At 36.8% G+C, this 16,948-nt stretch overlaps 5 protein-coding genes across 5 annotated transcripts; 4 read left to right on the forward strand and 1 right to left on the reverse strand.

The window, feature by feature from the left end:
- The first annotated feature begins 440 nt into the window (after window positions 1-440).
- Window positions 441-1,991, forward strand: LOC119066018 (uncharacterized FAD-linked oxidoreductase YvdP-like). Its single transcript, XM_037168236.1, has one exon. The coding sequence runs from the start codon at window positions 441-443 to the stop codon at window positions 1,989-1,991; it is 1,551 nt and encodes a 516-aa protein (XP_037024131.1).
- A 1,856-nt stretch (window positions 1,992-3,847) lies between these two features.
- Window positions 3,848-5,353, forward strand: LOC119066019 (uncharacterized FAD-linked oxidoreductase YvdP-like). The gene has a single exon (XM_037168237.1). The coding sequence runs from the start codon at window positions 3,848-3,850 to the stop codon at window positions 5,351-5,353; it is 1,506 nt and encodes a 501-aa protein (XP_037024132.1).
- A 1,574-nt stretch (window positions 5,354-6,927) lies between these two features.
- LOC119066020 lies at window positions 6,928-7,530 on the reverse strand. The gene has a single exon (XM_037168238.1). The coding sequence runs from the start codon at window positions 7,528-7,530 to the stop codon at window positions 6,928-6,930; it is 603 nt and encodes a 200-aa protein (XP_037024133.1).
- A 416-nt stretch (window positions 7,531-7,946) lies between these two features.
- On the forward strand, window positions 7,947-9,452 carry LOC119066022 (chitooligosaccharide oxidase-like). The gene has a single exon (XM_037168239.1). It carries the CDS (start codon window positions 7,947-7,949, stop codon window positions 9,450-9,452), a length of 1,506 nt encoding a protein of 501 aa, XP_037024134.1.
- A 2,554-nt stretch (window positions 9,453-12,006) lies between these two features.
- On the forward strand, window positions 12,007-13,512 carry LOC119066023 (chitooligosaccharide oxidase-like). The gene has a single exon (XM_037168240.1). The coding sequence runs from the start codon at window positions 12,007-12,009 to the stop codon at window positions 13,510-13,512; it is 1,506 nt and encodes a 501-aa protein (XP_037024135.1).
- Window positions 13,513-16,948: the final 3,436 nt, after the last annotated feature.

The following is a 16,948-nucleotide window of genomic DNA, read 5'->3' on the forward strand; positions in this document are numbered from 1 at the left end:
TGGTAAAGCCATTGCTATCAGCTTCAGTACTTAGCATCAAACTCTTTTATCGATTAACCTCTATTTGACAGTCTGAAACAAGTAAAATGCAGGTATGGCATACCATTGGTATGCCGCTATCAATAATGTGCAATTAAGTCAGTTTATCTATCACTTAGCCCCGTACGATGTTGACATTATACGTCATCTATACTGATGTTTTATTTTATAAAGGCCACGCACAACGCTGTGATCGCTAGAAAGGCCGTCATCAATGTACCATCCCGTACTCAAAGACACGTATCACACTAAGTGAGACGATTTGATTGGGTATTCGTACGGGGCTTATCGAGCCATCTACAACGACCTAGACTGATTCATATTAAAGAGAAACCAATCCAGTATTTGCGTACAGTTAGTTCAAATAAGCCTAGTTTATCAAATTGAAATACTTTGTGAAAATGAAAAGTGGTTTACTGTACTTGTGTGTGCTTGGACTCGGAATGAGCTCGTACACGTCTCCGAACATTGTAGAAAATGGTACGATAGATCTGCAATATAACCTGCTTTTCGGTTGTCTGGTATCACTTGGAGTAAATTGGAATAACATCCATCACCGAAACAGCGGTCCTGCTTACGATGAATTAAATTTTCAATGGAACTCACTAAACGGACATGTGGAACCGTTGGCATACTTAGTGGCTACTCATGTATCTGACGTTCAAAAGGCTGTTACTTGCTGTGGTTTAATAAAAGTTCGTATAGTGGCTCGGAGTGGTGGACACTCGTACATAAAGAACGGATTTGGTGATTCACGATCGTTGATAGTCGATCTAGCCAAAATGAATCATATTTCGGTCGATCCGAAGCAGATGACAAGTGAAATCGGTGCAGGTGCCAAGCTTGCTCAAGTGTCTTTCACGTTGTGGAAAAATGGAAAATTCTTAATTCCTGGTGGTATCTGTCCAATTGTAGGAATTGCTGGATTGACACTGGGTGGAGGATATGGTCGTTTTACAACAGTATTTGGATTAACCTCGGATAGTGTAGTGGAAATGGAGATGGTTGATGCTAGAGGACAGTTGCTAGTTATTAATAATTCAACAAACAGCGACCTATTCTGGGCACTTCGTGGTGGAGGAGGAGGAAATTTCGGTATTGTTACAAAGTTCAAGTTTAAAATATACAAAGCACCGCGCTCTATTGTTTATATCGAGCATTATTACAGTTTTGAAACGGCCTTCACACAATTTTATAGTGCATTTCAAAAATTGATGATGTCTGGTGTACCACGACATTTTTCGCTTCTTATCAGAATAATTAAAAATAAAATTTTTATGGGGTTACATGGGTACAACTTCCATCAGCAGAACGAAACAGTGAACAGCATGACAAAATACTTAAATTCGTTTTCGTTTCCAAATGCGACTTCAAGTGCAAGTAAACTTATGTCGTATGAAGAATTCATGGTAGAGGACGCAAGCAATTTTTCTGCTGTAATGATACAAACTGTATCACAATTAGAAAATATGACCAAGTATGATGCAGTCGTTGGCTGGAAAACAATGAGATCGATGTTTGTTGATCAAATTCTAAATGAGAGCCAAATTTCCAGGCTAAATGATCTACTCAGTGAATATTTGCCATACATGGAACTTGCTTTTGAACCTAATAACGCTGCGGTGAACTCAATATTACCCTCAGACACTGCATTCGTTCATCGAGGAACGAATTTATTTGTAGTGCAACTTGTCGCTTTTACTTCGCCTCACAAACAACCAGACGTTCAAGCCGACCGTGCAATGGGATTGCTTTTTGAGAAAAGTAAATCGGTTTTTCATCACCGAGAGTCCTATCAAAATTACATGAATCGAAACCTTACCGATTATTTGGTACGATATTATGGTTCGAATTTAAACAGGCTTGTCAGCATAAAAGGGCGATATGATCCGGGAAATATGTTCCATCATCCACAGTCAATTCCAGTCAATATTGATTTACTAGGAAAATAAAAGGAATTTACAACGAAAAATAATCGCTTTTTGTGCTTGCTTCATTCAAATGAGATGCTCGCTCAGTGTGCCCTGTCGAAAAATATGTACGTAGCTAAATAACTATTTATTTATACCTACTGCTTTTTGCCCCAAGAATTTATATGTTCACTGGATAAACCTATCAACATTTGTTTCTCCAGTAATCTACGAAATTCTCTTGATCAATACACGGTGTGAACAGGCACTGGGTGGCCAAACCCCAAAAAAGCCAATAAAAGTTCTATTTTTCGTCACTGAGTTGAAAAAATAACCATTTGCAACGTCATTGTTCCTAACTTATCCTAAAATATTTTGTTTTTCTAAATTCTTACTTTTTCCCGAGGCACAGCTCTGCTTCTAGCATTAACATAAGAAATATTTGTAGGCTTATGCATTCAAAATAGGCCCTGTATTTTCTCGTAAATATAGGAGTCATGACTTCTTAGTGTGAATAAAAACACACCACACATGCAATCGTTGGAAAATTAAGTGTTGGTGCTAGAAGCAGTGCTTTGCCCGAGGTCAACACAAAGTTTCAACTGAGCTGAGAAAATGACTATTTTATCGTATGCGTTGTGAAATAGTTATTTGTTTACCGACGGGAGAAAATAGAAAATTCCAAGAAGAGCGATGTTTGCGGCCAAAGCGAAGCGAGTGCTGTAATTTCGCTCGAGCTCATGCGTACATGTTGTGTTTTGCCGTCTTTCTCCACGAAACGAAAACATCGATTCGCCATACAATTTTTAAAAACATAAACAAAGTGACAGTTTGAATGAGAAAAGTTCTATTTTCTCCTCAGGGGAGAGGAGTTCTGCAGTTTTATCATTATAGTGAGTTGAATTGAGCGAGACTCGTATGGAAATCGAATTTATGCGTCGGACAGGTATATCGCAGATATTCAAAAAAAGTTACCGTAAACTTTTCGAGGTTTTGGTTGATTTGTGGTCAGGGGACATCGATTAACATTTATCGACAATAAAAATTAAAATGTCACATCTGCTTAGCAATTTGCCGGTTACTGTGACTTGTCGACTTTAGGCACCCTGGAAATCAGTAAAGGAGTCTAGAAATAAATTTCAAAAAATCAAAAATTAAATTTTAGATTTTTTAAACTTTACTTGGAGATAACCCTCGACTCCTTTATTACTTTCCAGGGTGTCTAAAGTTCCAGCGTGCGCATTATTCTGCAATGTGTTAGACTTTATTCGTCCACAACGCGGCCTTTTCCGCACTTTACACTATAGACAATTTATTTTAATTATTCTACAAAGAAGTTTTGAAATTTTGTACATTAATAAATAACGTACTTTGTACAATTGTATGTAATACATAGTTTACATGAATGGTGCTGTATCAGTGGCACAAGTCATTTTTTTTTAAATATCAAGATCGTCGAAGCCATTACTATCAGCTTGAGCATGCGTAAACTTGACATTACCCTCTCTTCTGTCGATAGACCTTTATCTGAATAGTCCAATTATGCAGAAACATGTAAAATGCAGGTACGCCGCTATCAATAATTTGCAATTAAGTCAGTTAATATAATTCTTGACATGATGGGATCGCATGGATGATGTGACTAAGACTATAGTGTTTCATCAAAGTCAAGAACCATATACGTATCACAATACGTGAACGTATACGATTAGTATTCGTACGGGGCTTATCCAGTAATCTGCTAACGACCTCGACCGTTTCCTATTAAAGAGAACCCAATCCGCATTTGCTAGCAATTCGATAATGTATAAGCTATCAAATACACCTAGTTTATCGAATTGAAATACTTTGTGAAAATGAAAATTGGTTTACTTCACTTGTGTGTATTTGGACTCGGGATGAACTCGTACACGTCTCCGAACATTGTAGAAAATGGTACGAGAGATCTGCAATATAACCTGCTTTTTAGTTGTCTGGTATCACTTGGAGTAAATTGGAATAACATCCATCACCGAAACAGTGGTCCTGCTTACGATGAATTAAATTTTCAATGGAACTCACTAAACGGGTATGTGGAACCGTTGGCATACTTAGTGGCCTATCATGTATCTGACGTTCAAAAGGCTGTTACTTGCTGTGGTTTAATAAAAGTTCGTATAGTGGCTCGGAGTGGTGGACACTCGTACATAAAGAACGGATTTGGTGATTCACGATCGTTGATAGTCGATCTAGCCAAAATGAATCATATTTCGGTCGATCCGAAGCAGATGACAAGTGAAATCGGTGCAGGTGCTAAGGTTGCTCTGGTGTCTTATACGTTGTGGAAAAATGGAAAATTCTTAATTCCTGGTGGTATCTGTCCAATCGTAGGAATTGCTGGATTGACACTGGGTGGAGGATACGGTCGTTTTACAACAGTATTTGGATTAACCTCGGATAGTGTAGTTGAAATGGAGATGGTTGATGCTAGAGGACAGTTACTAGTTATTAATAATTCCACAAACAGTGACCTATTCTGGGCCCTTCGTGGTGGAGGAGGAGGAAATTTCGGTATAGTTACAAAGTTCAAGTTTAAAATATACAAAGCACCGCGCTCTGTCGTTTACGTTCGAAATGAATTCAGTTTTGAGAACTTTTCCCAATTTTATAGGGCATGGCAAACGTTAATGAATTTTGGTGTACCACGACATTTTTCTCTTGATTTTAAAATATTTGACAGTCACATTCTAATGGAGGTATTTGGGTTCAATTTCCAATACCAGAACGAAATAATGGAAAGCGTAACAAATTTCCTTAGTTCATTTTCGTTTCCAAATGCGACTTCAAGTTCAAGTAAAGTTATGTCGTATGAAGAATTCATGGTAGCGGACGCAACCGCATTTTCTTCTGTAATGATACAAACTGTATCACAATTGGAGAATATGACGAAGTATGATGCAGTCGTTGAGTGGAAAAAAGTGAAGTCGATGTTTGTTGATCAGATTCTAAATGAAAGCCAGATCTATGCGCTAAAAGATCTATTCAGTGAATATTTGCCATATCTTGATCTAACTGCTGAACCTAATAACGCTGCAGTAAACTCAATATTACCATCAGACAGTGCATTCGTTCATCGAGGAACGAATTTATTTGATCTTCAATTTCGCGCATCTAGTGTGCCTCCCAAACAACCTGACTTTCAAGCCGATCGAGCAATACGAATGCTTTTTGAGAAAAGTAAATCTGTTTTTCATCACCGAGAATCCTATCAAAATTACATGGATCAAGACCTTACCGATTATTTGGTACGATATTATGGTTCGAATTTAGACAGGCTTGTCAGCATAAAAAGTCGATATGATCCGGGAAATATGTTCCATCATCCACAGTCAATTCCAGTCAATATGGATCTATCGGGAAAATAAAAAGGAATTTACAGTGAAAAACAATCTTTTTTTGTGATTGTTTCAGGCATAGCACTACTTCTAGCACTAACACTCATTTTTCATGTATCAAAAAGCTTACAAATATGTCTTATGTTCATGCTAGAAGCAGAGCTTCATCACCTTTCGAAATAAAGTTGTTCAGCCGCACCGTGATTAGCATAATATTTTCCTGTATGTAATGCATTGCATATAGTTTATAGGAATTACATAGACCACACCTGTTAGAAAATGTGGTGTGACTGTGACACAAGTCTAACTATTTATTTTTCGCAATTCCGGTCCATAATCATCACCTTTCCATGCATCCATTTAATGTCGTTTTGAAGGTATTTATATTTCACTGTATTCCCAGACACAGCGCAATATGAACTTTTTTTTCGCACGCAGTGCGTTATCAACTTTTTTTCGCACGCAGTGCGATATCAATTTTTTTTCGCACGCTAAAGAACCTGTTACCTTCAACGAAGGCTAAATTTTTATAAATAAAAATCTTGCATTGACCAGAAATCGAACCCCCGACACCAAAAGGTTTTTGAGCACAATGCAGCGACTATAGCCATTCGGCTATAGAGTCACACAATTATACCGAACGTATTGTTGAAGCGTATAATACTAAGCATTGACTACTCGATTTCATTCAACGCGTCTCTTTACATCACATTGCAATGTGTATTATAATGCAGCCTTCTTGATCGTTCAACAAAATGTAGGCGATGTTTTGCATTGGAAAGGTGATTATGGCCCGAAATTGCGAAAAACGTTGTATCTACCACGGTAGGTATGCCGGTATTTTTTCGCACACGACGTCTTGTCGACCTCGGCTTCGCCTCGGGTCGACAATCGACATCTAGTGCGAAAAAACACCTTCATACCTACCTTGGTAGATAAATAACTATTATAAAATACCGAGGTCCGGCATCAGCATGCGAAAACTTAGTATCACACTCTCTGTTATCGACAGGCCTTTAACTGAATAGTTTGATTATGCAGAAACATGTAAAATGCAGGTATGCTGCTTTCAATAATGCACCATTTAGTCAGTTTATTTAATGATGCACATTTTTAGCCCCGTACGATGTTGAGAAATATATGTGATCTAGAAGAAAACGTTTATTCGAGCATAAAAATACAAAAATAAAGGTGCTGCCCTGATATCCAAGGTTGCTATGTCACACAGCGTACCGATCTATCCTAAGACAATCATACTACTAACATCACGTTGTTTTTACTAACTAATTTTATGTCAAAATTTATGACTAGGTCAATTATATATATGATTATTGATGATGAAAATCGTCTTAATTAGCACCATTTCAGAAATGTCTTTAATTTTATCACAGTTGAGTTTAAATTCTTTGAAGAAATTTATCACACTTTTTCCAATTCCACCTCTGCTACCAAACCATAGACCGCGCACTGTCCAATTTCTATCACCAAATGAGTCTCTGTAACGTTCTGCATAGAACGGAATACATTTTTCATATATCTGTCGCTTTTCGTTGCTAATTATTTCATCTTGATTGATATCGTTGGTTTCGTAACGTATGGTAGGATCAATGATGAAGGCGTTTTTCGATGCTGAAGCGAGTTTTTCCGTCGGTATCGATAGCGTAAACTTCATCAAAGCATTCGAATCCTTTCTCACGTAACATGTCGGCGATTGTATGCTTAACGCTATGGTGTCTAGCTGTGATTAGCAGGCTACTCGATGGACAACTTCCAGATACGTGTGAAATCGTTTCATTCTCTCTGTCACATTTACGGCAGAGGCTGGAAGTGGTCGAGACGCCTGGTACTCCATTTAGATTCGCATAGTTGATGCTAAGCTTTATTGCTGCTACCCATTCCGATGACGAAAGTGAGTTCTTATTGTAGACAAAATCGTTGCTCGCTGTGTGCTGACTGAAGTGAATGACTCCTGAGCCTTGGTATGATAGGTTACACCAGCGATCGTATGCTTCGTTTCGCAGTGCTGCTCTTAGTGATCTTGTCGTATCACCCACAACGTTCAGAGTTTTAACGCAAGCCGTCATTTCGTCATCACAATTCGCGATACTCAGGAACAAGCCGTCCTCAACTTTCGAAAGCTTGCTCGATATGGCAAAGTGTTGAAGGTGCGCTTCCCATTCCGCTCGGAGCAGCCCAAGGCCTCTCATCTTTCTAGGAGCATAGAAGAGGTTGTCATTGGAGCGTTGCGGGATTCCGATGATTTCTTTCACAGAACGTCGAATCATCACATCCAGGCCTTTTGTGAAGTACGCCGGGATTCTGTTGGTTGGTGCTGCTTGAAGTGGGTAGACAAGCGTTGGAAAGACATATTGATAAACTGCTGTTTTATTTTTATAATAACGTGGAAAGTGAACACAAAGTGAACGTATACGATTAGTATTCGTATGGGGCTTATCCAGTAATCTGCTAACGACCTCGACCGTTTCCTATTAAAGAGAACCCAATCCGCATTTGCTAGCAATTCGATAATGTATAAGCTATCAAATACACCTAGTTTATCGAATTGAAATACTTTGTGAAAATGAAAATTGGTTTACTTTACTTGTGTGTGCTTGGACTCGGAATGAGCTCGTACTCGTCTCCGAACATTGTAGAAAATGGTACGAGAGATCTGCAATATAACCTGCTTTTTGGTTGTCTGGTATCACTTGGAGTAAATTGGAATAACATCCATCACCGAAACAGCAGTCCTGCTTACGATGAATTAAATTTTCAATGGAACTCACTAAACGGACATGTGGAACCGTTGGCATACTTAGTGGCCCATCATGTGTCTGACGTTCAAAAGGCTGTTACTTGCTGTGGTTTAACAAAAGTTCGTATAGTGGCTCGGAGTGGTGGACACTCGTATATAAAGACCGGATTTGGTGATTCACGATCGTTGATAGTCGATTTAGCCAAAATGAATCATATTTCGGTCGATCCGAAGGATATGACAAGTGAAATTGGTGCAGGTGCTAAGGTTGCTCTAGTGTCTTTCACGTTGTGGAAAAATGGAAAATTCTTAATTCCTAGTGGAATCTGTCCAACCGTAGGAATTGCTGGATTGACAATGGGTGGAGGATATGGTCGTTTTACAACAGTATTTGGATTGACCTCGGATAGTGTAGTGGAAATGGAGATGGTTGATGCTAGAGGACAGTTACTGGTTATTAATAATTCCACAAATAGTGACCTATTCTGGGCCCTTCGTGGTGGAGGTGGAGGAAATTTCGGTATAGTTACAAAGTTCAAGTTTAAAATATACAAAGCACCGCGCTCTGTCGTTTACGTCCGAAATGAATTCAGTTTTGAGAACTTTTCACAATTTTATAGGGCATGGCAAACGTTAATTAATTTTGGTGTACCACGACATTTTTCTCTTGTTTTTAAAATATTTGACAGCCACATTGTAATGGAGGTATTTGGGTACAATTTCGAATACCAGAACGAAACAGTGGAAAGCATAACAAATTTCCTAAATTCATTTTCGTTTCCGAATGCGACTTCAAGTTCAAGTAAAGTTATGTCGTATGAAGAATTCATGGTAGCGGACGCAACCGCATTTTCTTCTGTAATGATACAAACTGTATCACAATTGGAGAATATGACGAAGTATGATGCAGTCGTTGAGTGGAAAAAAGTGAAGTCGATGTTTGTTGATCAGATTCTAAATGAAAGCCAGATCTATGCGCTAAAAGATCTATTCAGTGAATATTTGCCATATCTTGATCTAACTGCTGAACCTAATAACGCTGCAGTAAACTCAATATTACCATCAGACAGTGCATTCGTTCATCGAGGAACGAATTTATTTGATCTTCAATTTCGCGCATCTAGTGTGCCTCCCAAACAACCTGACTTTCAAGCCGATCGAGCAATACGAATGCTTTTTGAGAAAAGTAAATCTGTTTTTCATCACCGAGAATCCTATCAAAATTACATGGATCAAGACCTTACCGATTATTTGGTACGATATTATGGTTCGAATTTAGACAGGCTTGTCAGCATAAAAAGTCGATATGATCCGGGAAATATGTTCCATCATCCACAGTCAATTCCAGTCAATATGGATCTATCGGGAAAATAAAAAGGAATTTACAGTGAAAAACAATCTTTTTTTGTGATTGTTTCAGGCATAGCACTACTTCTAGCACGAACACTCATTTTTCCAGATTCAAAAAGCTTACGAATATGTCTTATGTTCATGCTAGAAGCAGAGCTTCATCACCTTTCGAAATAAAGTTGTTCAGCCGCACCGTGATTAGCATAATATTTGCCTGTATGTAAAAAAAAAATTTGTGTGACTGTGACACAAGTCTAACTTTTTATTTTATAAAACTAGGTCCCACCTTTTGGGCGGGTCAGGTCCATTGACTGACATTTTTCCAAATGTATTTTTGACTATTCATGAAAACTTGTCACATTTAATACATAATATATTTACTATATTAATGACCACGCAAATGACAGTAAAATTTTAAAAAAAAAAATCTTGGAAACCATCGAGGGTAAGGTGGAATTATTTTTGACCACTTTTTGAGCTCTCAATTTTCTTAAATATTTTCAACTTTCAAGATTTTCAATCAACTTCAAATCATAAATAAAATATGACTCGTGTAGATTACGACCCTCGCTTCGCTCTGGCCGTAAACTTTCCACTCGTATGAGCTGTCTATTATTCTGTTTGATTCCATTTTTGTTACATCAGAGTAGATGCGAAACTTCTTTTGTGAATGTCGAACGAGGACTTTTTCACAAAATAAAAAAGTTCGATAGATGTTCTTCTCTTACAATTTTGCGTAAAAAAAGGAAGTTCCCCGGTACTTAATATACCTTCACATTGTGACATGGTAATAAATGAACTTAATTAGTTTTTGGTTCATCGTTGAAAATAACTAAGTTTACCAATATTTTCGGTAAATTGGTACCACTCTATAATGGTAAAGGGATTAAAAATATTTGTAAAAGGAGAAATTTATTGGTACACCGAGAATAGTATATTTCAACATACCCCAATACACACAAGATGTGTGTGCACGCGCGGGCGAAGCCCAAGCGAAAACACACATCGAGTGTGTATTGGGGTATTTTGAAAGATATTTTTCTGTAATAGTGAGAGTGTGTTGGTGCTTTCCTTCCCAACCGTTACTTTCCTTCTCGACCGTTTACTTTCCCTACCGACCGATTCATATCATAGCTCACCAATACACTCTCACGTATACAGAAAAAAATATTCCCTCGATTTCCCATTCACAAAACCTTCAATCATGAATAAAATGTCACGACTTGTGTGAATTTCACACTCGTAAATTTTTTACAATATTCTCTTCGATTCATTTAATTCCATGAATTTAAAAAAAATCTTCAAAAATTAGTTGAGATAATTCATCTCAAAAATTTACCTTTTTTTTAAATTTCTAACACTTTTTAATCAAAGTGTGCTAATTTGATAACAAGCATTTTGCTGGCGTAAGATGTGGTTGTAAAGGGAGTAAAAAACTACCTACTTGATAAATGCCAAACAACTAGATAGTCAAATTTGATAGTCAACTATCAAATTTGTTAGTCAACTATCAAATTTGATAGTCAACTATCAAGTTGTTAGTCTACTATCAATTTTGATAGTCAACTATCAAGTTGTTAGTCAACTATCAAATTTGATAGTCAACTACCAAGTTTTTAGTCAGTTATCAAATTTGATAGTCAACTATCAAATTTGATAGTCAACTATCAAATTTGATAGTCAACTATCAATTTGTTAGTCAACTATCAAGTTGTTAGGAAGAGATGTTTACAAGTTAGAAGATGGGCATCGAATGATGAAATTATTCTTCCTACTAGTTTCATGCACGTCGAAAACAAACTTATATTATTTACCAACACTAAACAAAATCAAATTTCATCAAAGTAATCTTTTTTAATTTAGGCTATGATCAACAGTATAAAATCCCGTTTTTCTCGGATAGCTTCCAGAACCTTAGTCCTACATAGCCCATCTTCGAACTTAGCCTCGGGATTTTAATTCCACGTATTTAAAAAAAAGATTCATCCAAATTTGTTAAAAATTACTCAAGTTATCGTGCCCTCAACGATTTTTTGTTACCCACATTTAACGTTTTTCATAGCATTTCATACATTTTCAATCACAGTGAACCTTTTTGTTACCCACATTTTTCGGTATTTTCTGGTGTAAGACCCTGACTTTCAGTATGCGAAAACTTAGTATCACACTCTCTGTTATCGACAGGCCTTTAACTGAATAGTTTGATTATGCAGAAACATGTAAAATGCAGGTATGCTGCTTTCAATAATGCACCATTTAGTCAGTTTATTTAATGATGCACATTTTTAGCCCCGTACGATGTTGAGAAATATATGTGATCTATATTGATAAATTGCTGTTTTATTTTTATAATAACGTGGAAAGTGAACATAAAGTGAACGTATACGATTAGTATTCGTATGGGGCTTATTCAGTAATCTGCTAACGACCTCGACCGTTTCCTATTAAAGAGAACCCAATCCGCATTTGCTAGCAATTCAATAATGTATAAGGTATCAAATACACCTAGTTTATCGAATTGAAATACTTTGTGAAAATGAAAATTGGTTTACTTTACTTGTGTGTGCTTGGACTCGGAATGAGCTCGTACTCGTCTCCGAACATTGTAGAAAATGGTACGATAGATCTGCAATATAACCTGCTTTTCGGTTGTCTGGTATCACTTGGAGTAAATTGGAATAACATCCATCACCGAAACAGCAGTCCTGCTTACGATGAATTAAATTTTCAATGGAACTCACTAAACGGACATGTGGAACCGTTGGCATACTTAGTGGCCCATCATGTATCTGACGTTCAAAAGGCTGTTACTTGCTGTGGTTTAACAAAAGTTCGTATAGTGGCTCGGAGTGGTGGACACTCGTACATAAAGACCGGATTTGGTGATTCACGATCGTTGATAGTCGATTTAGCCAAAATGAATCATATTTCGGTCGATCCGAAGGATATGATAAGTGAAATTGGTGCAGGTGCTAAGGTTGCTGTAGTGTCTTTCACGTTGTGGAAAAATGGAAAATTCTTAATTCCTAGTGGAATCTGTCCAACCGTAGGAATTGCTGGATTGACACTGGGTGGAGGATATGGTCGTTTTACAACAGTATTTGGATTAACCTCGGATAGTGTAGTGGAAATGGAGATGGTTGATGCTATAGGACAGTTACTAGTTATTAATAATTCCACAAACAGTGACCTATTCTGGGCCCTTCGTGGTGGAGGTGGAGGAAATTTCGGTATAGTTACAAAGTTCAAGTTTAAAATATACAAAGCACCGCGCTCTGTCGTTTACGTCCGAAATGAATTCGGTTTTGAGAACTTTTTACAATTTTATAGGGCATGGCAAACGTTAATGAATGTTGGTGTACCACGACATTTTTCTCTTCTTTTTAGAATATTTGACAATCACATTTCAATGGGTTCACATGGGTTTAATTTCCAATATCAGAACGAAACAGTGGAAAGCGTTACAAATTTCCTTAGTTCATTTTCGTTTCCGAATGCGACTTCAAGTTCAAGTAAAGTTATGTCGTATGAAGAATTCATGGTAGCGGACGCAAGCGCATTTTCTTCTGCAATGATACAAACTGTATCACAATTGGAAAATATGACGAAGTATGATGCAGTCGTTGAGTGGAAAAAAGTGAAGTCGATGTTTGTTGATCAAATTCTAAATGAAAGGCAGATCTATGCGCTAAAAGATCTATTCATTGAATATATGCCATATCTAGATGTAGCTGCTGAACCTAATAACGCTGTAGTAAACTCATTACCACCATCAGACACAGCATTTGTTCATCGAGGAACAAATTTATTTGATCTTCAATTTCGCGCATCTAGTGTACCTCCCAAACAACCTGACTTTCAAGCCGATCGAGCAATACGAATGCTTTTTGAGAAAAGTAAATCTGTTTTTCATCACCGAGAATCCTATCAAAATTACATGGATCAAGACCTTACCGATTATTTGGTACGATATTATGGTTCGAATTTAGACAGGCTTGTCAGCATAAAAAGGCGATATGATCCGGGAAATATGTTCCATCATCCACAGTCAATTCCAGTCAATATGGATCTATCAGGAAAATAAAAAGGAATTTACAGTGAAAAAACATCGTTTTTTGTGCTTGTTTCAGGTAACTGAATGTAAATAAATGTACCCTGTACGTACCCAAATAACTCTTTGCCCTAAGAATTTATATGTTCACTGGATACACCTAGCTGTAGATATTTCTTTTTTTTAAGTAATCTATGCAGTTCTCGTGATGAGTTATTGAAACGGAATGCTGTGTTCGAACTACTCCTTTAGTAAAAGTTTATTCATTTCCGTTCCTCATTCTCCACGTCATTCTATTACATCAATAGCCGTTGGAATATAGGTAACGTAGATATTCATCATAAATAGCAGCATCGGATTTAGTGTTTGTCTTTTTGCTTGTTAAACTAAACTAAATAGCCTTTTCATAAATAATTTCAACACGGAACTTTCAAAACTTAATTGCTTTGGGACAAATATTAGTTTGCATAGCTTTCCGTTGCTTGGTATACATGAATTCTGTAAAATGACAAAATAGAGATGAAAACTTCGACAGTCGGAAAGTTTCTGTTTTTTTTTTCATTTACGGTACTGTTTCAATTGAATTATTTTACTTCTAATTGAATTGTACGATTCGAAACAAAATCAAGATTCTGTGCAAACTACACAGTTTAGTCTACGCTGAAAGTGGGAAATATTGAGTTTTGAGTTGAATTAAAGTTTTGCCCGTGTAAATATTATGGCACGTTCAATACAAACACAGGTCCACGGTCGAAAAATCTGGTGAAACAGTGGAAGATGATCCATAATCACTTACTTTTTATGTGAAATGGATCGCCTATTGTTTGATGTAATAGTAGATTACTGCTATAAGGCTGTATATAAGAGACGTGTACGTATACGAGCGATTGCGCGAGTATTAGTACGAGTCTCTTATATACAGCCTTATATCAGTGAGGTATTTTATCGCAATAGGCAAACATCTCTTTTTCTAGTGATATAATTTTGCTTGCAAAACCTTTAGCACTCTAGGGTAATAGCAGGTTACAGTGCATGCTGCGAAAATGATTCATTACATGAGGGAACAATTCTGAGATAAGAGAAACCTCACAACTACACTTGTCGAAACTAACAGTTACCGAAGCTTGTTGCTCAACAACACACGAGTGAGGTTGCGAGCACCTCGAAATTGTTTCCGAATTAAGGAATCATGCCAGCACTGTATTCTATTTTATTGCTTGCCCATGTGAAAATTCACGCCGTAAGTGTGCCTAAAATTTGAATTTTAAGTGAACGATTCGATGAAAAAGTGAACCGAAAAATACATTTCAACGCTCACTAGTATGAAAATGACGCTACGTTAAAAAGACGTCCGCACTTTCCATTTTGAATTTAGATCGGCGTGAATTGATTCTTAAATATCAATTTCCGAACGCAGAAATAAAACCTTCTGTTAATATATCCGTAGACAAAACCAACAAAACATTTGCAAAAAAATCTAGTAAACCGCCGAGATCGCCACGTTAGTATAGATCAGGTCCAAGGCTATTCGAAATGTCATCCACAGAGAACCCTAACCTCAACGTATGTGCAGTGAAAATGAGCAGGCACTTTGCTCATGTTTGAAAATAGAAACAAATGTTTTAATGGTTTTCTTGTAAAATAATGAGCTTAAACACTTACGCCATATAAGAAACAATCATAATTTCACCTTTTACACATTGGAAATATATTGAATTAAACGTTTTTGTAGATCCGGAAAAAACATAAAATTAAGCGGCATCTCAATAATTTCAATTTTTTTCACCGAGTTGAGGTTAGGGATTCTATGGATGACGGTGCAGCTGTCAGTGTTCGGATTTACAGTTACTCGGACTTGATCTATTGTGACAATAGTAATCTCAATAGAAGTCACAACGATCGCATGTTGTCATTGAATTGTTTTTCGGTTTTATGATAACGCAATAATTTCGTCGTTTTTGTTATTTAGACTAAACATTTTGCAGTGAATTGAAGTGATTTGTGTCTAACATAAACAAAACGTTTAGTGTTTTCTAAAATAAGTGAAAAATACGCAACTTAACACATGTGTTTATTACAAACATTGAAATTATTGCGAGAACAAAAATGGCCGACGAAACTTTGAGTTTTGTGATTTTTTTTTATAATTTGAGTTTTGTTGCTTCATTGAACTCACCCCGCTGCAAAATTTGTGTCCAAAAACCAAACACATCAATAGGTATAAAATATTTCAGATGATGCATTCTTCTTCATCTGGCTGCACCCCACGAAAACTCGTTTTCCGTGATTGACTGAGCACCCCGCGAAAATAGAGTTTACCTGTCGATAGCGTCACGCAAATATCCCTCATGTAATCGATCATTTTCGCAGGGGCCAAATTGATATGTAAGAGTCAATTTTCGCATGGGGCAAGCAATAATTTTGTTTACTCTTATGTACATCGTGTACAGCGCACATGCGGTACAGCCAATTTTTTGAGACTTCATTTTCAAGTTATTGAACAGATGAACTTGAAATGTCTCTTTAATGGTCTGCTAAGTGGATACAGATTGAAAAATGCGCGAAATACAAATAATATTTTGTTTTGTTTAAAATAATACATTGAATAATGTTTCAATGCGACGGGTTTCGAACGAAGAACCACCCGACTCTGACGACTCTGAAAATACATACACAAAGTACCGTTTTCCACTTCCACCACTAAAAGATGCATTATTCTCGGAAAATTCAAGGAATTTACTTAGTTTCCAAAATAGTTAGAATAGAACGATATGACTCCCACTACCATGTTATATCGACAGGGCTTCGAAATCATTTTGCAAAATGTTAAGTTCTAAGGAAATTGGTCAGGTGGCTACGTAGAATTTATGAAAAACGTCGTCCCCTGGCTGCGAGGAAAGACGGAGTGATACGAAAATAGTTTATAAAAAAGTAAATTTTCTGTTGAGAAAGACTTTGTCTACCTCCAAATTTATGTTCATTGTTCATTAGATTACTGCCAGACACAAAAGGCTTACTACCAAATGAACATCGTCCTCTGTAGTCATATATGCTTCATATATAATAGATATATCTATAGAATCAACTTTCTGTAATACTAAATTTAAAACAGATTCTTAGAATATCATCGTCTCCCTCCGTACTGGAATATCATACCCGATGTTATAATAAACATCCGTATCCATATAACCAATGTAACGTATAGCACAAAGCCAACAAAAACTTTTTAGACAAATATTCCGCAGATATTTTCGGAAAAACATAAAAGCTTATCTACCACACACGTCTTTCAAAGAAATCTGTCTGTATGGAATGGTTTTAAATTAACCGAATTATCCCTCCTTTAAGATACTTTCTTGTTATATTGATCCTGGATGTTATAATACACCATATCATACAGTGAAAGCATACATATCTAGCTGCGTACACATAAATCTCTCTCTATGTGTATTTATATATAAAACCTTGC

Source organism: Bradysia coprophila, chromosome IV (genome assembly GCF_014529535.1).
Source record: "Bradysia coprophila strain Holo2 chromosome IV, BU_Bcop_v1, whole genome shotgun sequence".
Lineage (NCBI taxonomy): Eukaryota > Metazoa > Arthropoda > Insecta > Diptera > Sciaridae > Bradysia > Bradysia coprophila.